Below are 20,607 nucleotides of genomic sequence, written 5' to 3' on the forward strand. Positions count from 1 at the left end.
CATACAGCCGAGTCTTCTTGGGTATGATGCTACAAGCTTGGCACATCTGTATTTGGGGAGTTTTTCCCATTCTTCTCTGCAGATCCTCTCAAGCTCTGTCAGGTTGGATGGGGAGCATCGCTGCACAGCTATCTTCAGGTCTCTCCAGAGATGTTCGACCGGGTTCAAGTCCGGGCCCTGGCTGGGCCACTTAAGGACATTCAGAGACTTGTCCCAAAGCCACTCCTGCGTTGTCTTGGCTGTGTGCTTAGGGTTGTTGCCCTGTTGGAAGGTGAACCTTCACCCCAGTCTGAGGTCCTGAGCGCACTGAAGCAGGTTTTCATCAAGGATCTCTCTGTACTTTGCTCTGTTCATCTTTCCCTCTATCCTGACTAGTCTCCCAGTCCCTGCCACTGAAAAAAATCCCCACAGCATGATGCTGCCACCACCATGCTTCACCATAGGGATAGTGCCAGGTTTCCTCCAGACATGACGCTTGGCATTCAGGCCAAATAGTTCAATATTGGTTTCATCAGACCAGAGAATCTAGTTTCTCATGGTCTGAGAGTCCATTAGGCAAACTCCAAGCGGGCTGTCATGTGCCTTTTACTGAGGAGTGGCTTCCGGCTGGCAACTCTACCATAAAGGCCTGATTGGTGAAATGCTGTAGAGATGGTTGTCCTTCTGGAAGGTTCTCCCATCTCCACAAAGGAGCTCTGGAGCTCTGCCAGAATGACCATCGTGTTCTTAGTCACCTCCCTGATTAAGGCCCTTCTACCCCGATTGCTCAGTTTGGCGGTGCGGCCAGCTCCAGGTAGTCTTGGTGGTTCCAAACTTCTTCTATTTAAGAATTATGGAGGCCACTGTGTTCTTGGGGACCTTTATCGCTGCAGACATTTTGGGGTACCCTTCCCCAGATCTGTGCCTCGACACAATCCTGTCTCGGAGCTCTGTGGACAATTCCTTCGACCTCATGGTTATTTTTTGCTCTGACATGCACTGTGGGGCCTTATATTGACAGGTGTGTACCTTTCCAAATCATGTCCAATCAATTGAATTTACCACAGGTGGACTCCAATCAAGTTGTAGAAACATCTTAAGGATGATCAATGGAAACAGGATGCACCTGAGCGCAATTTCAAGTCTCACAGCAAAGAGTCTGAATACTTTTACTTTTATTTGTAATAAATTTGCAAGAATACAGAAAACCTGTTTTTGCGTAGTCATTATGGGGTATTGTGTGTAGATTGATGAAGATTTTATTTATTTAATCCATTTTAGAATAATGTTGTAACGTAACAAAATGTGGAAAAAGTCAAGGTGTCTGAATACTTTCCGAATGCACTGTGCGTGTTCCTGAGAGTCTTATCTTTCAGTGATGGAGTCATAATATTTTGTAGCTTAAACCATTCAAAAGATAGAGCCACATTTGTAGGAAGAATACAGAAACCACTCTGCTTATTACAACCACATCTACCGGCTACAGGAGGTTACTGACATAACCCCTGTTCTCTGAACGACCCCATTTTCAGCTTCTCTCATGACCACTAGTTTGGAAAACGCTGCTCTATACAATCTTAATTGACAGTCACACCTTTACGTCACAGAGTAAAGGAACTCTATTCTATTTTCTACTAGATGTTTAGACATACAGATGTAGGATCTTCATTTGAGTCAGTTTTCTACAGCAGGAAAATAATCCTGCAGCAACAGGACATGTGAATTATTATGTGGGCTATAATTAATGGACATTTTTGTAGGGGTTGATACATTTTTCGTTTCGTGCAAATAAAGTCTGAAATTAATTTCAAAGTGGAAATGACAAACTTTATAAGCCTTTTTAAATACACTACAAGTTTGTTTGTATTTCCTGCTCAGCAAAAAAGAGTGATCAAATGACGATCCTACATCTGTACTAATGTCACAGTAAGGTTATCCACATACCAAGACACAGTGGGACTGGGTAGTTCCATCTCCGSACTGGTCCTGGCATACAGGTTATATGGGCGTTCCCCTGGTGAAGAAAATACATGTAAGAGATAATCAATGAGGGGCTATGCCTTCTCTGGAAAATAATGAACGAAGTGGAAGGTGTGTTCCACAACGCGCTAGTGGAGTGGAAATAACCTCCCATGGAGTTGTATTCTTTTCCAGAGACCGCACCCCGAGTTGATTATGCCTTTTATACCATGGCTATAATTTAACACAATTCCACAAAAAATGTATTCATTTGCAGGTAGAAATGTGTTCAACATCCAGCTAGCTAGTTTACTAGATAGCAACGGTAGTTGCCTTGGTAACCAAACAAACAGACTTGCTAGTTTAGCTAACCAAACCATCAGTCCTAGCTTGCTATTATGAAAATCGAATTATGTCAATGCCAATAATGTTTTCAATTAGACTTTTCCTTTCAAAAGCAGCTCAAACATAGAACATGTAAGAACTATAGCCATTGAATTCTACCATACAAATATACTGTGCGTTATAGGGAAATAATGAATGCTCTAGAATGCCCTTCAATCTGAAGTCAATCTGAAACAAGTTTTGAAGAATGCCATGGTGTAAGTATTTATAAACATACAGTATTATGTTGTAATGTTACATATGCCTTATTCATAGATGCTTTAGAACAGTAGAACACTGAGAAAAACTTTCAAAATACCTACTAAGATGAACAGACGGAGAGAATAGATTAAATCGATCCAGATAGAGAAAAAAATAGAGATTGAAAGAATTACCTGCAGAGAGTAGCCTTGTTCACACTGGAACAGCACCACGTCTCCAACCATGTAGCGCTCTCCAACCTTGATGCCATAGTTGGGGGTCTGTGGCTCTGGACAGGACTCCAGACCTATGGCTGTGGAGAATGGGAAAGAGACATATGACTTGTTATCACAAGTTTTAACAACGCACAACACACACACACTCACACGCTCATCACACATTTCACCAACACCAACACGCACATCACTCACACACACATCACACACACACACACACACACACACACAACCACACACACACACACAGCACACACACACACACACCACACACACACACACACACACACACATACACGATAAAGCCATCTAGTGACAGCCTAACCTGTGTAACTCCAGGTGGAAGCCTGCAGCGACACACTGATGTCTGAACTTGAAACTCAGGTATAGGTTGTTGGACGTGCTGTTGAGCAACTGGGGGATGGGGTGCCTTGAAAGAGAGAGAGAACGAGAGTGAGACAAGATGTTATAAAATAAGCTCTTTAAAGGTTCACTTCACCCTTACTGCTTGTTGTCCTGCCATAAATACTAACCCCCCCCCCCCCCCAAAAAAAGAGATGGGACAATCAATTAGTGATTAAAGGCTTATGTAAAACAGGAACATAGTAACACTGGGTAGTTGGTTTGTGAATCAACCTTTTGCTTGTGTTTCATACCATTCAGATGATACCCTCTCAGCTACTGGTAAGGTGCAATTTAGCGACACTAACAAGTGGTTAATAACAGACTTAAATAACAGTGAACAGCTATGAAGAGAACAAACAGTCTAGCTACAGCACTTGGACAGCTGTAAACATGACGCATATTGTGTCCATCTCCCTACTCCGTTCTCCTACGTGTCCTCCTCACATCGATCTCATTCCCTCTCTAACATCCCATTGTTCCAACCTCCAGCAGCTTCCTATAGATTGTATAGGTGATGAGGCAGGTCAGATCTGTATGGACCAGCTCACAGCTCCACATTGTGGAGTGGCCCTGTCCTTCAGGCCTCAGCATGGGACTCATACCCAGTTGAACTTCCACATTACTGTCCACCCCACGTCCTCCTCCCACTCTCTACCCCATAGATCCAGCATTGACCCGTTGGGCCTCGGTGACAGACAGGCCAACAAGGCCGGAGCGTGGCTGATGCTGGGGCCCTATCGATGTGCTCATCAGCCATGGTATTATTGTCAATGTGGCTACAGAAATCAGCGGGAGGGAGCTCCCTTGACAGGCCTGCAGGAAATGATCTGTAGTATACAGTCAGGGAGGGACACATTGAACCACATGTGTTCCGACTGGTAGAATTATATGATCATGATCGTGGACGCAAGAAGGTGTATTTCTTGAGAGAAAACAACTTATTTTTTACAGTAAATTATTATAATGATCTCGGAAAGGGATTTTCGTGTTATGAGATACATTTTGTGTTATGAGATCGTGGTCATGGACGCAGGAAGGTGTTTGTCTTGAGGGAAAACAACTTATTTTTCACAGTAAATTATTATAAGGATCTCAGAAAGGGACTTTCTTGTCATAGAATATAGCTAGCTGGAACTCTAATTGATGACCAAATCAGGATGACATTAACAGATATCACAACACATTTGTGATGCTAAATAAATAAATGAAGGCACCAGAAGTGTTTTTTAAATTTTTATACAGGATCTGTAGATTACCTGAGTAGCTGCCCAGTCTAGGAGCGTGGTTGTCACCTCCGTCATAGAAGTCCAGAGAGTCCCAGTTGTGTTCGGAAGCAAAGCTCACCACCTGGACCTGAGAAGTTCGGAGTCAGACCCTTTTCACACTCCCTCACCAACCTGACCCGAACTGAGCTAACTCACTAATGCCTGATTCATACTATATCCCAAACAGTACTATACTGGCTTGCATATTATCTTTTCACATTATCCTTTCCAACACTGTTCCAGCCACTATGGCGGATGCGTAAGCAGGCCACCACAGTACAGCTCGATTCGGCTTGGCTCAGTAGTGTGAAAAGGGTATCAGCCAGAGGAAGAAAACTCCCATACAGAAATACACATACACTTCGTCGTCACTTAATTTAAAAAACACATTGAAAACGTACTGTAGATAATATTCAATGGAAAGAGATAGGGGCGAGAATTGAGGTTCAAAACACAGAGCACTCTTACTGGCGACATTAAACATTTACCCTTTAAATAATTAATAAGCTATTAAGCATTCCCTTTATTAAAAGTTTTAACTTCTCATACTGCATGGCGATATTGTTAAATCTCAAACATCTATATTTGTCCATGGGACTTCAAACAGAACAGAAGAGGCCCTCTTACTTGGATTCCAGCGCCCTCGGGCACCGAAACCTTCCAGACGCAGTTCTGATTGTTGTCATAGGGCTCAGGGTAACCCGGGGACAGGATGGTCCCCCTGCGTGCCGTCAGGGTCCCTCCACACGGCACTGAGGAGACAAAGTCAAAACACAGAGGGATGTATGTTAGTACACCGTACAAGTGCCTGTGGTAAAATACAGTACGTCCCATACATTAGCACAAGCACATCAGACATCCAAGGAAAACGACATGCTACATCAGACTAGCTAGCATGTATGTCCTAATATGTCCACCATATACGTGGGTCTGTGCTTTGGACGCACCGATGGCTTTTAAATATACAGATATCATTATGTAGCTAGTACAACCAGGTGGCTGTGCTGTGCCTAATGGAGCAAGGCATGTCTTCTCCTAGACTGTGTTAAATACATGAAACTGAAGGACATCCTAGATGAGCACTGCTAGTCTGTTACACTTTCTGAATAGGGGCCCTGGTTACCTCACTACAGACAGAGATATCACTATAGATGTCTGACATATAGTTAAGATTCAGTGAGGCCTCAGTCAATAGAATATTGATTGTCTAACATAGAGAGAACGCATGTTGGACAAGGAACGGTTAATCAAATCTTCGATAAAGACATTCTTTGCAGTGACAGACAGTGATTGTAGAAAAAGTAAAGAGGTCTAAAATAATGTAATACCTCACGTTGACCAATCAGCACAGCACTTATTGGCCTCATACCTATACACACAACCCATCCCACCATGTGTCTGTGATTAAATAAAACTTTATTTAAAAAGGGACAATGAAAAAAAAGGGATGCTTGTCGGATGTGGCAGGGCTGGCAAACTATTACAGACTACAAAGGGAAGCACAGCCGAGAGCTGCCCAGCAACACGAGCCTACCAGACGAGATAAATAACTTCTATGCTCGCTTTGAGGCAAGTAACACTGAAACATGCATGAGAGCATCAGCTGTTCTGGGCGACTGTGTGATTACGCTCTTTGCAACCGATGTGAGTAAGACCTTTAAACAGGTCAACATTCACAAGGCCGCAGGGCCAGACGGATTACCAGGAAGTGTACTCCGAGCATGCGCTGACCAACTGGCAAGTGTCTTCACTGACATTTTCAACCTCTCCTTGTCTGAGTCTGTAATACCAACATGTTTCAAGCAGACTGTCACGCCCTGACCTTAGAGATCCTTTTTATGTCTCTATTTTGGTTGGTCAGGGCGTGAGTTGGGGTGGGCATTCTATGTTTTTGTTCTATGTTGTCTATTTCTATGTGTTTGGCCGGGTGTGGTTCTCAATCAGAGGCAGCTGTCTATCGTTATCTCTGATTGAGAACCATACTTAGGTAGCCTTTTCCCACCTTTGTTTTGTGGGTAGTTGTTTTCTGTTTTGTGTGTATACCTGACAGAACCGTTTTGTTCCATTTTAGTTTTTTTGTTTCAGTGTTCAGGTTATATTAAACATCATGAACATGTACAACGCTGTGCTTTGGTCTCCTCCTTCTTCCTCAGACGAACATCGTGACAGAACTACCCACCACCAAAGGACCAAGCAGTGTGGTGTAATGGACTCCTGGACATGGGAGGAAATCCTGGACGGCAAGGGACCCTGGGCACAGACGGGAGAGTATCGTCGTCCAAAAGAGGAGCTGGAGGCAGCTAAAGCGGAGCGGCGACGCTACAAGGAGTTGGCTCGAGGAGGCGTGCACGAGAGGCAGCCCCAGAATTGTTTTTTGGGGGGGGCACACGGGGAGATTGGCAGAAGGTCATGCACCTTTCATCCAAGCTACTCAATACTGCCCCTGCAGCCATAAGAAGTTAAAGCTCATCACTAAGTTAAGAACCCTGGGACTAAACACCTCCCTCTGCAACTGGATCCTGGACTTCCTGACGGGCCGGCCCCAGGCGGTAAGGGTAGGTAACAACACATTCACCACGCTGATCCTCAACACGGGGGCCCCTCAGGGGTGCGTGCTCAGTGCCCTCCTGTACTCCCTGCACGGCCAGGCACGCCTATTTTTATTATTTATTTTACCTTTATTTATACAGGTTTTTTCTCATTGAGATAACATCTCTTTTCCACGAGAGACCTGGTCCAATAGCAGCAGAGGGAACAACGTTTCAGACAAAACAACTTACATACACTAACACAACATTAAACAAAACTATAAAACACACATACAGTACAACAAAAATATTGTACATTAAAAACACAAACGTCTTGACTAAAAACAGCTGGCCTAAAAACAATTTACACTCTTCTATGATATGTACATCGATCAAGTGTTTAAACTCCACCAACGAAACTAGATCATCACATTTTAAAATGTTCATGACGGAATTCCAGGACCACAGAGCTAAGTAACTAAAACTATTTCTACCATGTCCTGTTCTAATTTTTGGTACTGTTAGAAGCAAATCAGAATGGGACCGGTAATGTTGACGATATTTAATGTGTACACTTTAACTTGCTCTATAGTATGTCCAGCCAATGTAGCAATGACATGATTTGTAACATGCCTGGCATTGAAAATACCATGCATTTGTTTTACCCGAATTTAGAATCAGCTTTAATCATACAGATTCTGTTGTATGATGTTAAATGCTCTTTGGGCATTTTCAAAAGCTAAAGATAAACTACTATCACTTGAATAAAGAACAGTATCATCTGCATAAAAATGAACATCCGCTGTTTCAATCAGATCCCCAATGTCGTTGATATACAAAATGAACAACAGTGGGCCCAAATAGAACTTGCGGAACACCTGAGCACACCTCTATGGACTCTATGGATTTACAACCATCGCCATTACACATTGTGTACGATTTGATAAGTAATTATAAACCAATCTAGAGCACGACCAGTAATTCCACACAAACATTTTAAACCTTTGCACTAACACAGCATGGTCCACGGTGTCAAAAGCCTTCGACAAATCAATAAATACAGACACACAATGTAACTTCTTATCAAGAGCACAGTGGATGTCATTTAAAACCTTCAATGTTGCTAAACAGTGCTGTGGCCAGACCTAAAACCTGATTGCATTCCATTTAAGAATCTGTTTTCTTGGAATTAGACCTTGGAAGTAGACTCCAGTACCTTTGACAGTACAGACAATTTTGATATGGGTCGATAGTTGTCAAGTAGCGAAGGATCTCCACCTTTCAGGAGAGGCAGTACAAAAGGAGATTTCCATAACTTGGGGATTTCCTTAACATCAAGCGTGAGGTTAAAAATACATGTTAAGGGGGAGCAATGATGTCTGCAGCTAGGTGTAGGAGGCAGGGGTCTAGTTCATCAGGGCCAGGGCATTTAAAAAAAAATACATTTCTTTCAGGGCTTTACACACTTCTGAAACAGAGTGTTATACCTTTGACCTTTTCAAATAAACGGCCTGCATCTAAAAAATGCGTATTCAAGGCTTTCAGAATGGAGATTCTCTCAGTTACAATCTGTGTATCGACCAACAATTGTTTGGGAAGCTGTGTATCTTTTCTGCACTCCAAACCCTTCACTTCTTGCCAAAATTTGGATGGATTATTTACATTTTGTGAAGTAGATTTCAGGTAGTGGTCTGCTTTCAATTTACAGATCATAGCCACACCCACATTTTGAAGATGTTTAAAAGCCTTCCAATCATCTGCCAAACCAGTCCCTCTTGCTTTAGCCCACATAGCATTTCGTTCTCTTATGATTTTTGTAAGTTCCTTAGTAAGCCAATGATTCTTTCTGCCCTTAATCCTGTATTTTTTTAAAGGCGCATGCCTATTGCATACATCCTGGAATGTGTTGTGGAAGTAAGAAAAGGCTAGTTCAACATCAGGGATTAATTCCATTCTATTCCATTCAATGCTAGATACAGCATGTAAAAAACCTTGAATATCAAACCGCTTCCAGTTTCTTTTCGTAATAACACGTGGAGATTTCTTAGGAATTTGACCATCTCTCACACAGGCAATAGCACAGTGATCACTTATGTCATTTGCAAAAATACCAGAAGCATTAAAACGATGGGGAGTATTGGTTAAGATCAAATCAATCAAAGAGGATTTCAGAGGATACTTTATATTCAACCTCGTTACACTGTTGACAATCTGAGTGAGATTGTAGGTATTGCACATGATTTTAAGTTGATCAGAGCTAGATGTTAGCCAGTCCTGATTCAGATCACCCATCAGGACAAACTCAGAATTTACATTCTGTGATAACAATTTGAAAATACAATCCAGAGAGCCAACAGTAGCAGATGGAGTTCTATATCAACAAGATACAACAATATTTAAAGATAAACCAAGATTTAGGTTCAGAGACAGATATTCAAATTGCTTAGGTTTAGTAACAGAAGTCAGAACGACCACCGAGAACTTGTCTTTTACATATACAGCAACACCACCACCCTTAGATTTACGATCTGTACGAAACACATTGTAACCATTTATGCCAATATTTTTGTCAGTAACAGATTTTTTTAAGCCAGGTTTCAGAAAGCATAAATACATCAGGGTCGGCAGTTTTTATCCATATATTCACAAAATCAAGCTTCAGCAGAAGACTTCTTACATTTATATGCAAAAACTTCAGGCCACTCTGACTACTTAATTTGGCAGGGGTAAGAATGTCAGGACCTGGATTAGACTGGACATTTCCAGACAATAGAAGCAGCAAGATAATGGCAAGTCTAGATCGAGGGTTACAACATTTGGATTTACAGACAGCAGTTGAACGAGAATCCAGAGTCTCCAGAGTCATTTTACTTTACACATTCAGGAGATGTGTAAAGTCCAGATACATGGTTAAGTACCAAGAGAACAGTCCTGACATGTAAGAGCAAGAGTCTGATTTCTCCCATATTGTTCAGGAGAAATGTGCATAGTTCTCATGTGCATTTCCGGAGCAAGCGTGGGGTTTCTCACAATAGTCGAGGGAGAAACAATCATATACTTCCTCATTCACAGAGCAACGGGCTCTAAAAGTATCGCCAACATTGTAAAAGCCAAGGGTAGACACCAGCAAAATGAACAACAGCATCATGTTTGTTAAATGCCCTAAAAGTCAGTAATCAAATAGTTAAACCGCTGATCAATAAAAAGTCAGCGATGTATGCGTATGATGTAGGCGAGCAAAGGTCCGGGGAGAGAGAAAGTGGTGAGGGCACCAAGCAGTTCTGATGAGCGGTGACGGAATCTTTCGTTGAAAGCGGTCCAGTTGTCAGATTTTCCTTGGAACTTTTACAAAGTACAAAGTCGTATTTTCCTACCATGTCGCTCGGGACCCATTCTCCATGAGTTGTTGTCTGCTAGAAATGTAAGTATGAGCGGATTGCGCTAGCCTCCGTCCGTTCGCACCTTCAAATTTTTGTATAACACCATCATTAAGTTTGCCGTTGACACAACAGTGGTAGGCCTGATCACCGACAACGATGAGACAGCCTATAGGGAGGAGGTCAGAGGCCTGACCTTGTGATGCCAGGACAACAACCTCTCACTCAACGTGATCAAGACAAAGGAGAGGATTGTGGACTACAGGAAAAGGAGGACCGAGCTCGCACCCATTCTCATCAACAGAGCTGTAGTGGAGCAGGTTGAGAGCTTCAACGACTGTTTTCGTGTGCTTGGACCATGTTAGTTTGTTGGTGATGTGGACGCCAAGAAACTTGAAGGGCTGCCAAGTATTGTCCTCCGAACCGCGTGAGGAGGGAGAGAGGTGGGAGAGCAGAGCGTTGTCAATAGCACAAGCTGGTATCTAGTGCTGCCAGAACAGGTTTCTTCTTTCCTACTCAGATGCTCAGATACGATGGTGATGCTATCTGTGAAGGATAACGGTGTATACTAGGGGTCAGCGCTAAACACTTTGTTTAAACAACTAAGAGCAGGTAGGGCCACATTGATGGCTGTCTAAAATTGCAGCAGAAATGTCTGACGGATCCGAGAGACGGCAAGAGAGGGAGAGAAATAGCGAGAGAGGAGGGAGAGATGGAGAGAGAGAGAGAGAGAGCGAGAAAGAAAGGGGGCAAAAGAGGGCAATGAGCGAGAGAGAGAGAAAAGTCCAATATATCTGTGTCAGGCGCTTAAATTATTCAACAAATTCACTTCAGAGCAATTTCAACTCATCAATATTTTACAGATGATATATAAAATGCAGCCATAGTGCTAAGATAATCACAGAGAAAATCCTATGGACCGTATCCTTCCCACTGGAAAACACGAGTTAAAAACATGGAGAGAGCAATTCATTTGCAAATATGGCCCTGTCAATTTTGCGCCCCCTAATGCATTGATAGAGGCTCTTCACCTCCAGATAGCTAGATAGAAGCCTTTCACCACCACATAACTAGACAGAGGCCATTCATTCAAAGACAGCTAGATAGAGGCCCTTTATATATGAACAGAAGGAGCAGACTACAGCTGAGGTCAAATCCTGTTTATGAACTACTGTACTCTGTCACCCTTCGTTGCTTTGGAGCAGGGCTTTGGAGCAGGGCTTTGGAGCAGGGCTTTGGAGCAGGGCTTTGGATGGGCATGACAGAAAAGGACACCTTGTCATTCTGTCTCTGCCAGTGAGGAACAGGGAGCTATCACAGGTCAAAATGTAATCTACAACTCATCAGACAGGCACACACTCTGCCCACTGTACCCCACCAAGTACACAAAAAAAGCCTAGAAGAAATAGCTGTCTTAAAAGTAGTGTGATAAGAATGTTGATCTGGCTCAAAAACAGAACCTTGAATATTGGTGTGTGGTCTGAGAAAAAGAGGATGCAGAAAAAAGACTAAACTTACTTGAAGAGAAAAAAGGGAGTCTTTAAAAGATCCTTCAAATGTAATCCAACTGACAATGTCTTAGAAAAAAATAGAAATGATTGGCACAAGATGGAGGGAGAGTTGGAACATATAACTAACAAAATTACAGTTAACAAACATTTACGCTTAATCCAGTATAAACTAATGTGTAGAATTTATTATATATGAGACAAAATTCACAAATTCTACAGCACAACGGCAGAGTCATGTCTTAAGTGTAAAACTAACAATGACTCAATAATTCATGCCTTCTGGGAGTGCTATAAAGTCAAAAAGTTATGGGCGGAGTTAGAAAGTTAGCTGTTTTTACAATAATAGATTGCAGTTCTATTGATAGTCAAAATGTGTAAGAAACTGGCCAGAGCACTCGTCGGGAAAGAGAGTGAGTGTCATCTCTCACTTTAACTCTATACTCTCATCAGAGACAATCTCTCTATCTCTCTCGCTCTCACACTCTCTCTCTCTTCTTTTCTTGCTCAACCCTCTGTCTCTATCCTTTCTCCTCTCCTCACCACACTCTTTAGACCTGGCTGAATGCACAGCCAAGAGGAAACATTCTGTTCAGAGTGGTAAGGAAGGCCCTCTGAGGGACCCTCACAGCCAAAACCCCAGTCTGCTTTCGTGTGCACACTCACGCTCCCACGATAATGACTTTGCCTCACTTAAGAGGTGGCCCGTGACGATTGGCATGTTGACAAAGCTTATTAGCGGTAGAACAATCAGGGGTGTTTCTCACACACGGTAGCCAATCACCGTAGCCGACAATTGGCTTGGGGGCCAATCATACTGACCAACACAAGTGGGTAGGGAGTCGTTCCATTGGGCCAGGGTGTCAGGGACGGTCTCACAGCGGATGGCGGTGGAACCGTGCAGGACGTATCCAGGGTTACACTCAAACAGGACCGAGGCACCCATGGCGAAGTCGTTCCCGATCCGTTTGCCGAAGCGAGGCTCAGGGACTGAACTGCACTGGGTGGCACTGGTCCTTGGGACAGCTGTGGATAGGATAGGAGGTGTCAGTAAAGCAATGGAAGAAGAAGCAGCAGCAGGGGAAGAAAAACTTCAAATTAGATATACCCAATCTCTCACCACAGACTTTCAGCTAGCTGGCTAGCTAGCTAACGTGACATTTGATAATGGGTTCTGAGGTAAGATATAACATCAATGCAAAACCACGTCTGAGACAGACCAGCACCATGGTGTTCTTAGGCTTTGTAAGAGCAGAGGAGAGCGTGTGTCTGTTACCTTCATCATCCGCCCCTGAGCGCTCAGAAAAACTATTACACACTTGAATACTGAAGGCAGGGTTATCACATAAACAAGAACCGTCTGACTGAATCTGTCATTTGTGTAAAAGTCTGGTGGTGTTCTATTTAAACAGACAATTGAAATTGGGATTAAATGTTGAGAAGAGCAATAACTGAGCTATTGAGTGGGATTTAAGTTAGCAGGCCTAGCTCGCAATTGCAAGAACAAATGAATGAGTCCAAAAATGAGGGAGGAAGGAAGGAAGGGAYGAAGGGAGGCAGGGAGGCAGAGATGCAGGGAGGGAGGCAGGGGGTTGTTGGGATCCATCCAGGAGTTAGGCTTAGCATGTGTCAGGGGGGAATGAGACTTCTACACTGGAGGATGCTGCTGCTAGATGGGACCCTATTCCCTATATATTGCACTACTTTTGACCAAGTCCCATAGAGTTCTGTTCAAAAGTAGTGCTCTGTGTAGGGAATAGAGTGCCATGTGGCACGCAAAATTACTCTGAGGAGATTTCAAGGAGGGGAAATGTGGAATGTGTACAATTTGCGAAAGTTATAAGAAGCTTGATCATTCGAAGCTTTTTGGGGATATGTGAAGCATCTTGCTGAGCAGGACACCTCTGTGCCTGTGATAGTGCTGAACAGACAGGTTTTGGGGCCAGGCAACGTCATCAACAGATAGCTAGCTGACAGAAAAATGTAAATGTACCCCTCTTGCTTCTGCACACTACTGATGACTGTATGTACTCTATGGAAGTGTGTGACGTTCTAAATGTCAGGCATCTAAATATTATTTTAATTTACAGACCAGCATTACTCTTGAGAGCACTCTGTAAGAACATATCAATAAAGCAAAATTTATTTCACTCCCTGTCAGAGTCACACATTTCAATATTTATTACAAGTGGAGGTACTGTATTCAAAGGATCCTAATGTTTATACAGTCATTTCGAACACATAGTGACAGTGGAGTGTAGGCAATCCTTACATGCATAGCTAAACTCAATCCATGCCTCTGGCTTGGCTGGGGTTGGATGAAAGTGACTTGCTGATTCATTTGAATAATGTCATGACAGAGCTAAAATACCCAATATTGGAAGACAGAAAGGACTTAGTTTTGTATGTATGTTGCCAAAATTAGTACAGCCTCAGAGTCATAAGGATGTCCTAATAAGGACACTGTACTTATGAATAATTAAGTATAATCTATGAAATAAACTTTTTCAGGACCCTGTATTTCAAAGATATTTCGTAAAAATCCAAATAACTTCACAGATCATCATTGTAAAGGGTTTAAACACTGTTTCCCATGCTTGTTCAATGAACCATAAACAATTAATGAACATGCACCTGTGGAATGGCGTTAAGACACTCACAGTTTACAGACGGTAGGCAATTAAGGTCACAGTTATGAAAACTTAGGACATGAAAGAGGCCTTTCTACTGACTCTGAAAAACAACAAAAGAAAGATGCCCAGGGTCCCTGCTCATCTGTGGGAACGTGCCTTTGGCATGCTGCAAGGATGCATGAGGACTGCAGGTGTGGCCAGGGCAATACATTGCAATGTCCATACGCCTAAGACAGCGCTACAGGGAGACAGGACGGACAGTTGATCGTCCTCGTAGTGGCAGACCACGTGTAACAACACCTGCACAGGATCGGTACATCCGAACATCACACCTGTGGGACAGGTACAGGATGGCAACTACAACTGCCTGAGTTACACCAGGAACGCACAATACCTCCATCAGTGCTCAGACTGTCCGCAATAGGCTGAGAGAGGCTGGACTGAGGGATTGTAGGCCTGTTGTACGGCAGGTCCTCACCAGACATCACTGGCAACAACGTCGCCTATGGGCACAAACCCACCATCACTGGATCAGACAGGACTGGCAAAAAGTGCTCTTCACTGACGAGTCGTTGTTTTGTCTCACCAGGGGTGATGGTCGGGTTGGCGTTTATCGTCGAAGGAATGAGCGTTACACCGAGGCCTGTACTCTGGAGCGGGATCGATTTGGAGGTGGAGGGTCCGCCATGGTCTGGGGCGGTGTGTCACAGCATCATCGGACTGAGGTTCTTGTCATTGCAGGCAATCTCAACGCTGTGCGTTACAGGGAAGACATCCTCCTCCCTCATGTGGTACCCTTCCTGCAGGCTCATCCTAACATGACCCTCGAGCATGACAATGCCACCAGCCATACTGCTCGTTCTGTGCGTGATTTACTGCAAGACAGGAATGTCAGTGTTCTGCCATGGCCAGCGAAGAGCCCGGATCTCAATCCCATTGAGCACATCTGGGACCTGTTYGATCGGAGGGTGAGGGCTAGAGCCATTCCCCCCAGAAATGTCTGGGAACTTGCAGGTGCCTTGGTGGAAGAGTGGGGTAACATCTCACAGTAAGAACTGGCAAATCTGGTGCAGTCCATGAGGAGGAGATGCACTGCAGTACTTAATGCAGCTGGTGGCCACACCAGATACTGACTGTTACTTTTTAATTTTGATCCCCCCTTTGTTCAGGGACACATTATTCAATTTCTGTTAGTTACATGTCTGTGGAACTTGTTCAGTTTATGTCTCAGTTGTTGAATCTTGTTATGTTCATACACATATTTACACATGTTAAGTTTGCTGAAAATAAACACAGTTGACAGTGAGAGGGCGTTTCTTTTTTTGCTGAGTTTATCTATGGAAGACCAACCTTGGTAAACAAAGTGAAAGCCCTTAGCAGTCTCCGGGCCGACCGTGGTGAACTTTATGGTTATCTGGTTGCCCGTGCTCAAGGGTAGAGACTCTCCTGAAAAAAGAAAAAAAAAAGACGGATTTCAATGATCAATCAAACACAACTTACAACTCCACCGCACATAGATATTTCATAGGATGAAAGGTTATTCTTCTGATTGATGTGTAGGTTGGCTGTCCAACAACTGATGATCCGACCCAGTTAAAGATAAATGTATCAGAGTCCATTGGATTAATCAATCATGTTGATCTCTGATCTGGCGTTGTTTAACTCTGATGCCTGTTGTGCTTAACTAATCAGCTGTTGGTTCAATGTTATACTTGAATAGAACATTAAGAGGCAACAAGGGATTCATGCTTTGATAGAAGGCCTTATTGATTGCCAACGGACCCCTTTCATTCCACCTCATCGTCTTCCTCTTCTTCTTCACAGTCTCCCTGGTACTTTGGTGGTCTTATCCCTGATAGCCACGGGGGAAATGTACAGCCTTGTATCAGCACTTACCTCTTTGTTAAGAGCATCTCATAAGGTGCTGCTGATTATATGGTACAGACCATGTCATTTTCCCTCCGTCATATACAGACACAAGCAAGCAAGCACGTACACACATGTACACACACACCAACGCACACACGCACGGCTCAATAGCTCAGCGTGACTGAGGGACCCAAGGGGAACAGATGCTTTGCTGATAAATACTTTGTATGGAGACTAAAGTGATACTGAATAAACGTGTCCAATATGTGACTAATGTATGGCTCTTGGGATGTGGCTATTAAGCATTTTTGCAAAATAACCCAGCCCAGAACCCCAAACAGCAAGCACAGTGACAAAAAGGAAAATCTCCAGAACAACGTTCAGTGTCGCTTTTACTGACGTGTCTGTCGTTGTGTTGTGTTCCTTGCTCTTTGTATATTACCTGAGTGGGAGCCAGAGAGAGAAGACAGGAGTGGAGACTGCTGCGTAGGCCCATCATAAATGTCCACAACGTCATTGAGTGATGTCTGGAACAAGACAAATTGCCCAAACAGCACTAAAAGAGAGAAAGAGAGAAAAGAGAAAGAAGTCTTTAACTAATTAAAATACTAACAAAAAAGCTAGCACCATTGTGTTAACACAATTCATCATTTCACACCAAGCTATCAAAATAGAAACGAGAGCGTTACTAGTTGTCACAGGTGTACTGGCCGTTTAGAAAAATCATGAGAGCTAAATTGTGACATCAGTGGATGGTAAGTACTAAAGCACAGCAGAATAGATCACAATGTGTCATTATACAATTACTGTTTTGTCAACTGCTCCTCCTCTCTTTGGCAATGAGCATATTGAGCTGCTTTAAAAAAAAATTTACATTGTGCTAATAACATCACAAAAGTACATCATTATTCTTCATTACAACAGCAGTGGGCGTAAAACTGTGGCAGGGACTCCCCGAGGTAACAGCACTGTATGTTTATTTAAATCMTTTAATTGGAAACCTCTCTGAGAGTCTCTTAGTGTTCTGAGCAAAGCCGCAATACACTGGTGCACACTGTGGGCTTCCTCTCAACTGTACACAGTAACACAGAAAAATCCTTATTTACCCTCCCTAACCACTTTGATGGCGTCATTGTGAAGGCAGAAACACTCTTTACCCAGCCAAGTCATTAGCATAACAAAACTCTACTGTACTTGCCCTAAATTGTTACGAAATGACAATTTGCAATTTGATGCTGAGACTACTTGTTCTCGGGAGAAATAGTATGTTGTAAGTCACTTAGTTGCTGATTTCTCTAACTTTACGTTCCCCCTGACCCAAATTCTCTTTGGTTTCCAAGAAGTAAGCCCAATGATGGATGCCCAGTCAGGGTTGGACATTTCCAGTAACTTTTGATTTTGAAATGAGGAGATCCAAATCACATGTGTAATCACTTAATATATGAGATTAGGGTGAACACTTATGACACTCACTTGCACCATCTTGCCCTACTAACTGTCTATTAGGAAGTCAGTTAATGATTTTACTGCCGTGGGCTAAATCAGGGTCACACAGAGGGTTTCTTGGGATTCTTAAATAAAGTATACACCTCACACAGATGGTTATGGTCTTAAAAAAAGAAGACACCTGTACCATGTCAGATATAGAGTTGAAATATATTACATATTGAGTTTGCATCCCAATATTACACTTTATATACATCAAAGAAGACTGAAATATAACAAAACGGTTTGACATAGAAACACTGGATTTTAAGCAAAAATGTAATAAATAAAGTGGTATTAACTCATTATTAATTATCGGCCCCTTGAGGCCGATTTGGTCTTTTGACTGCAGGAAAGGGCTACAGATGCTAATGAATCTACAGTATCTATGCATCTACATAATAGTATGCTTATAGGACTGCTATATTGTGATTAAGCCCAAAGCTTATTTGGTGAGTGATGCACAAGGGATGGGTCATTACACCCCATGGCCATCCCAATAGCAAATATACTGTATGGAGGTTATACATACATCTTGCCTGATTCCCTTTGATTTCTTGCTTTGATTAAATGGTATCTTTACACTAACAGTCACCCTGTGAAACAGATTCGGGGACCGTATGTATCATGCGTCTGAAAGTAGGAGGGCTGATTAAGGATCCACTTTGCCTTTTAGATCACAATGAATAACATTGCATGGAAGGGGGGGCTGATACTAGATCAGCACTCCTACTCTGAGACGATTGATACATACAACCCTTACTATATACAGTTGCTTTTGAATTGCAACAATCCATCTTTTTTTTACAAGAAAAGTATTACAGATTTGATTCTGTATTTAAACAGAAACGTAGAAATGATGAGATTTGCCAGGATGTTTTACCCAAGTTAAGAGTAGTGCCTTTGAGTTGTATGCCTAAGTATACAAGATGAGTGTGTGCTCGACTCCTCATGCATATATTTAGTACAGGACAGGGAAAACACAAACACGCGCAATTGGGCATGTACCAACAAGGCCATTATTGATGGGCCTTTATTCATGATATGCTGAAGAGCCCAACTGCACAGAGGCTACGTTCCAAATACCACCTTGAATAACAGAAGATGAGAGAAATGCTCTCTATCACTGCAACACGTCTGTATGGCCTGAAGGCACAGTAAGAAACATAGACCAATAGTTCTGGTTAGGGAAGAGCATGTATCATTTTAACGTAGCATAATAGCCTACCATCCACTTTTAATGCCATTGTGTTTGGGGAGTGTGGGTTTATAGTGTGGGGAGAAGTCCTACAGCTTTGTGTTAAAATGTCAGTATTTGTAGCAGTCGTGGTATTGTACTACTGTACACACACAGACCTCCCTCCCCAAACGCCATACCACTGGCAACCTCAGCCTCCCCACACACAGACCCCCCTCCCCAAACGCCATACCACTGGGAACCTCAGCATCCCCACACCAATACTGGGCCCAAGTCAGGGGAAAAAGCTCAAACCTTCCCCAGGGAATGTGCTTTGTTGAACGGAACAGAGAGAACAGAGAGACCATGGTCCATTTACAGAGTACTGTGTCTGGGAGGGAGGCCATGGAACCAGAGAAGACCTGAGTACCAGTTTGGCAAATGCTCACCCTATGGTTTGTGCCATCCCTCAGATTTCAGACCCATTCCTTCTAAAATGAAAAGTAGGCCAACTTTCACATCTGTGTTAGCTCTTGCCATTATTACTTAGTTTAGTCAAGCTTATGTATCAGCATATTGGCCTTGGTCAGAGCATGTGTGACCCATTCCTCATATGAATAGGTTTCAGTGTGCACTCTAGGTAAGGATACCAGTTTTTCAGGGATATATTTGATCAGTTGAAACAATAACAAAGAAAACTCCCTGACACTTTTATTGGTAAACAGTTGAGGGATTGGGCTTGAGAAATGTAACCACCTTCAAATTCATAGACAGGGCTATGGATAAAAAGACTGACCGTCCATGATATCAAAACCATGTTTTGAGGCTGTACAGTGCTTGTTTACATTTACTTTGTTTACAAACATTGGAGTAAAACAAGCTTATATTTTGGGTTCTGAACTAAACTCATGAGGCATTCATAAGTTATATTCTTCAAGAATCAATGGGTACATATCATAAATGTGTAAGTCCGACAATGGATGTAGCAACTGCCTCAAAAAAGAGTTCACATGAAAAATCTTACAGACAGAACACTCACACGCTGAGCTGTACCACTCAAAGTCATGTTCATACATAGCCTAGATATTTCGCTACAGAGCCAACTGCCTGACAAGCAGAGAAGCAAGCTCCTCGTTTCACAAGCAGCTAGGGTGAACCTTGTCTTCCAGCCATGCTCTCTCTCTCACACACACACACACACACACACACACCTGTCTCTTATACACATCTAGATGTGTATAAGAGACAGCACACACACACACACTGTTAGCACTTCCAGAGCTAAGTGCTTCAGCGCAGTGCCCACAAGCAGAGGCTGCGTCCCAAATGGTACCCTATTCCCTAAGTATTGCACTCATTTTGAAGAAGCCATAGAGCTAGTAGTAGGAGTAGGGTGTCATTTGGGACATAGCCTTAAACACCTAGCTCTAAACACCTAGCTCAGCACTATTTCAGGAAGTAGTTTCAACAAACAGACCTCCGCCACACGAGATTGCCCTTTACCAAACGCGTCTCGCTCACTTAACATGTTCTGACAGATGCTTCCGAGGTTATATGGAAATGAAACCGATGATTAATTCAGATTCCCTTTTCCGCGCTTT

General features: G+C 42.9%; 1 protein-coding gene across 1 annotated transcript in view; it reads right to left on the bottom strand.

Moving 5' to 3' along the window:
• The window catches only part of LOC111954790 (CUB and sushi domain-containing protein 3-like), a 41,993-nt gene extending 22,184 nt beyond the window's left edge, over nt 1–19,809 (bottom strand). The window contains exons 1-7 of the mRNA XM_023974702.2: nt 19,803–19,809; nt 15,826–15,921; nt 12,665–12,868; nt 5,057–5,181; nt 4,421–4,517; nt 2,718–2,836; nt 1,924–1,993 (exon numbers count right to left, since the gene is read on the bottom strand). Coding sequence (XP_023830470.2) covers nt 1,924–1,993; nt 2,718–2,836; nt 4,421–4,517; nt 5,057–5,181; nt 12,665–12,868; nt 15,826–15,921; nt 19,803–19,809 — 718 coding nt within the window. The remainder of the gene's footprint in view (nt 1–1,923; nt 1,994–2,717; nt 2,837–4,420; nt 4,518–5,056; nt 5,182–12,664; nt 12,869–15,825; nt 15,922–19,802) is intronic.
• Nucleotides 19,810–20,607: the final 798 nt, after the last annotated feature.

This window comes from Salvelinus sp. IW2-2015, linkage group LG30 (genome assembly GCF_002910315.2).
Source record: "Salvelinus sp. IW2-2015 linkage group LG30, ASM291031v2, whole genome shotgun sequence".
NCBI classification, from domain to species: domain Eukaryota; kingdom Metazoa; phylum Chordata; class Actinopteri; order Salmoniformes; family Salmonidae; genus Salvelinus; species Salvelinus sp. IW2-2015.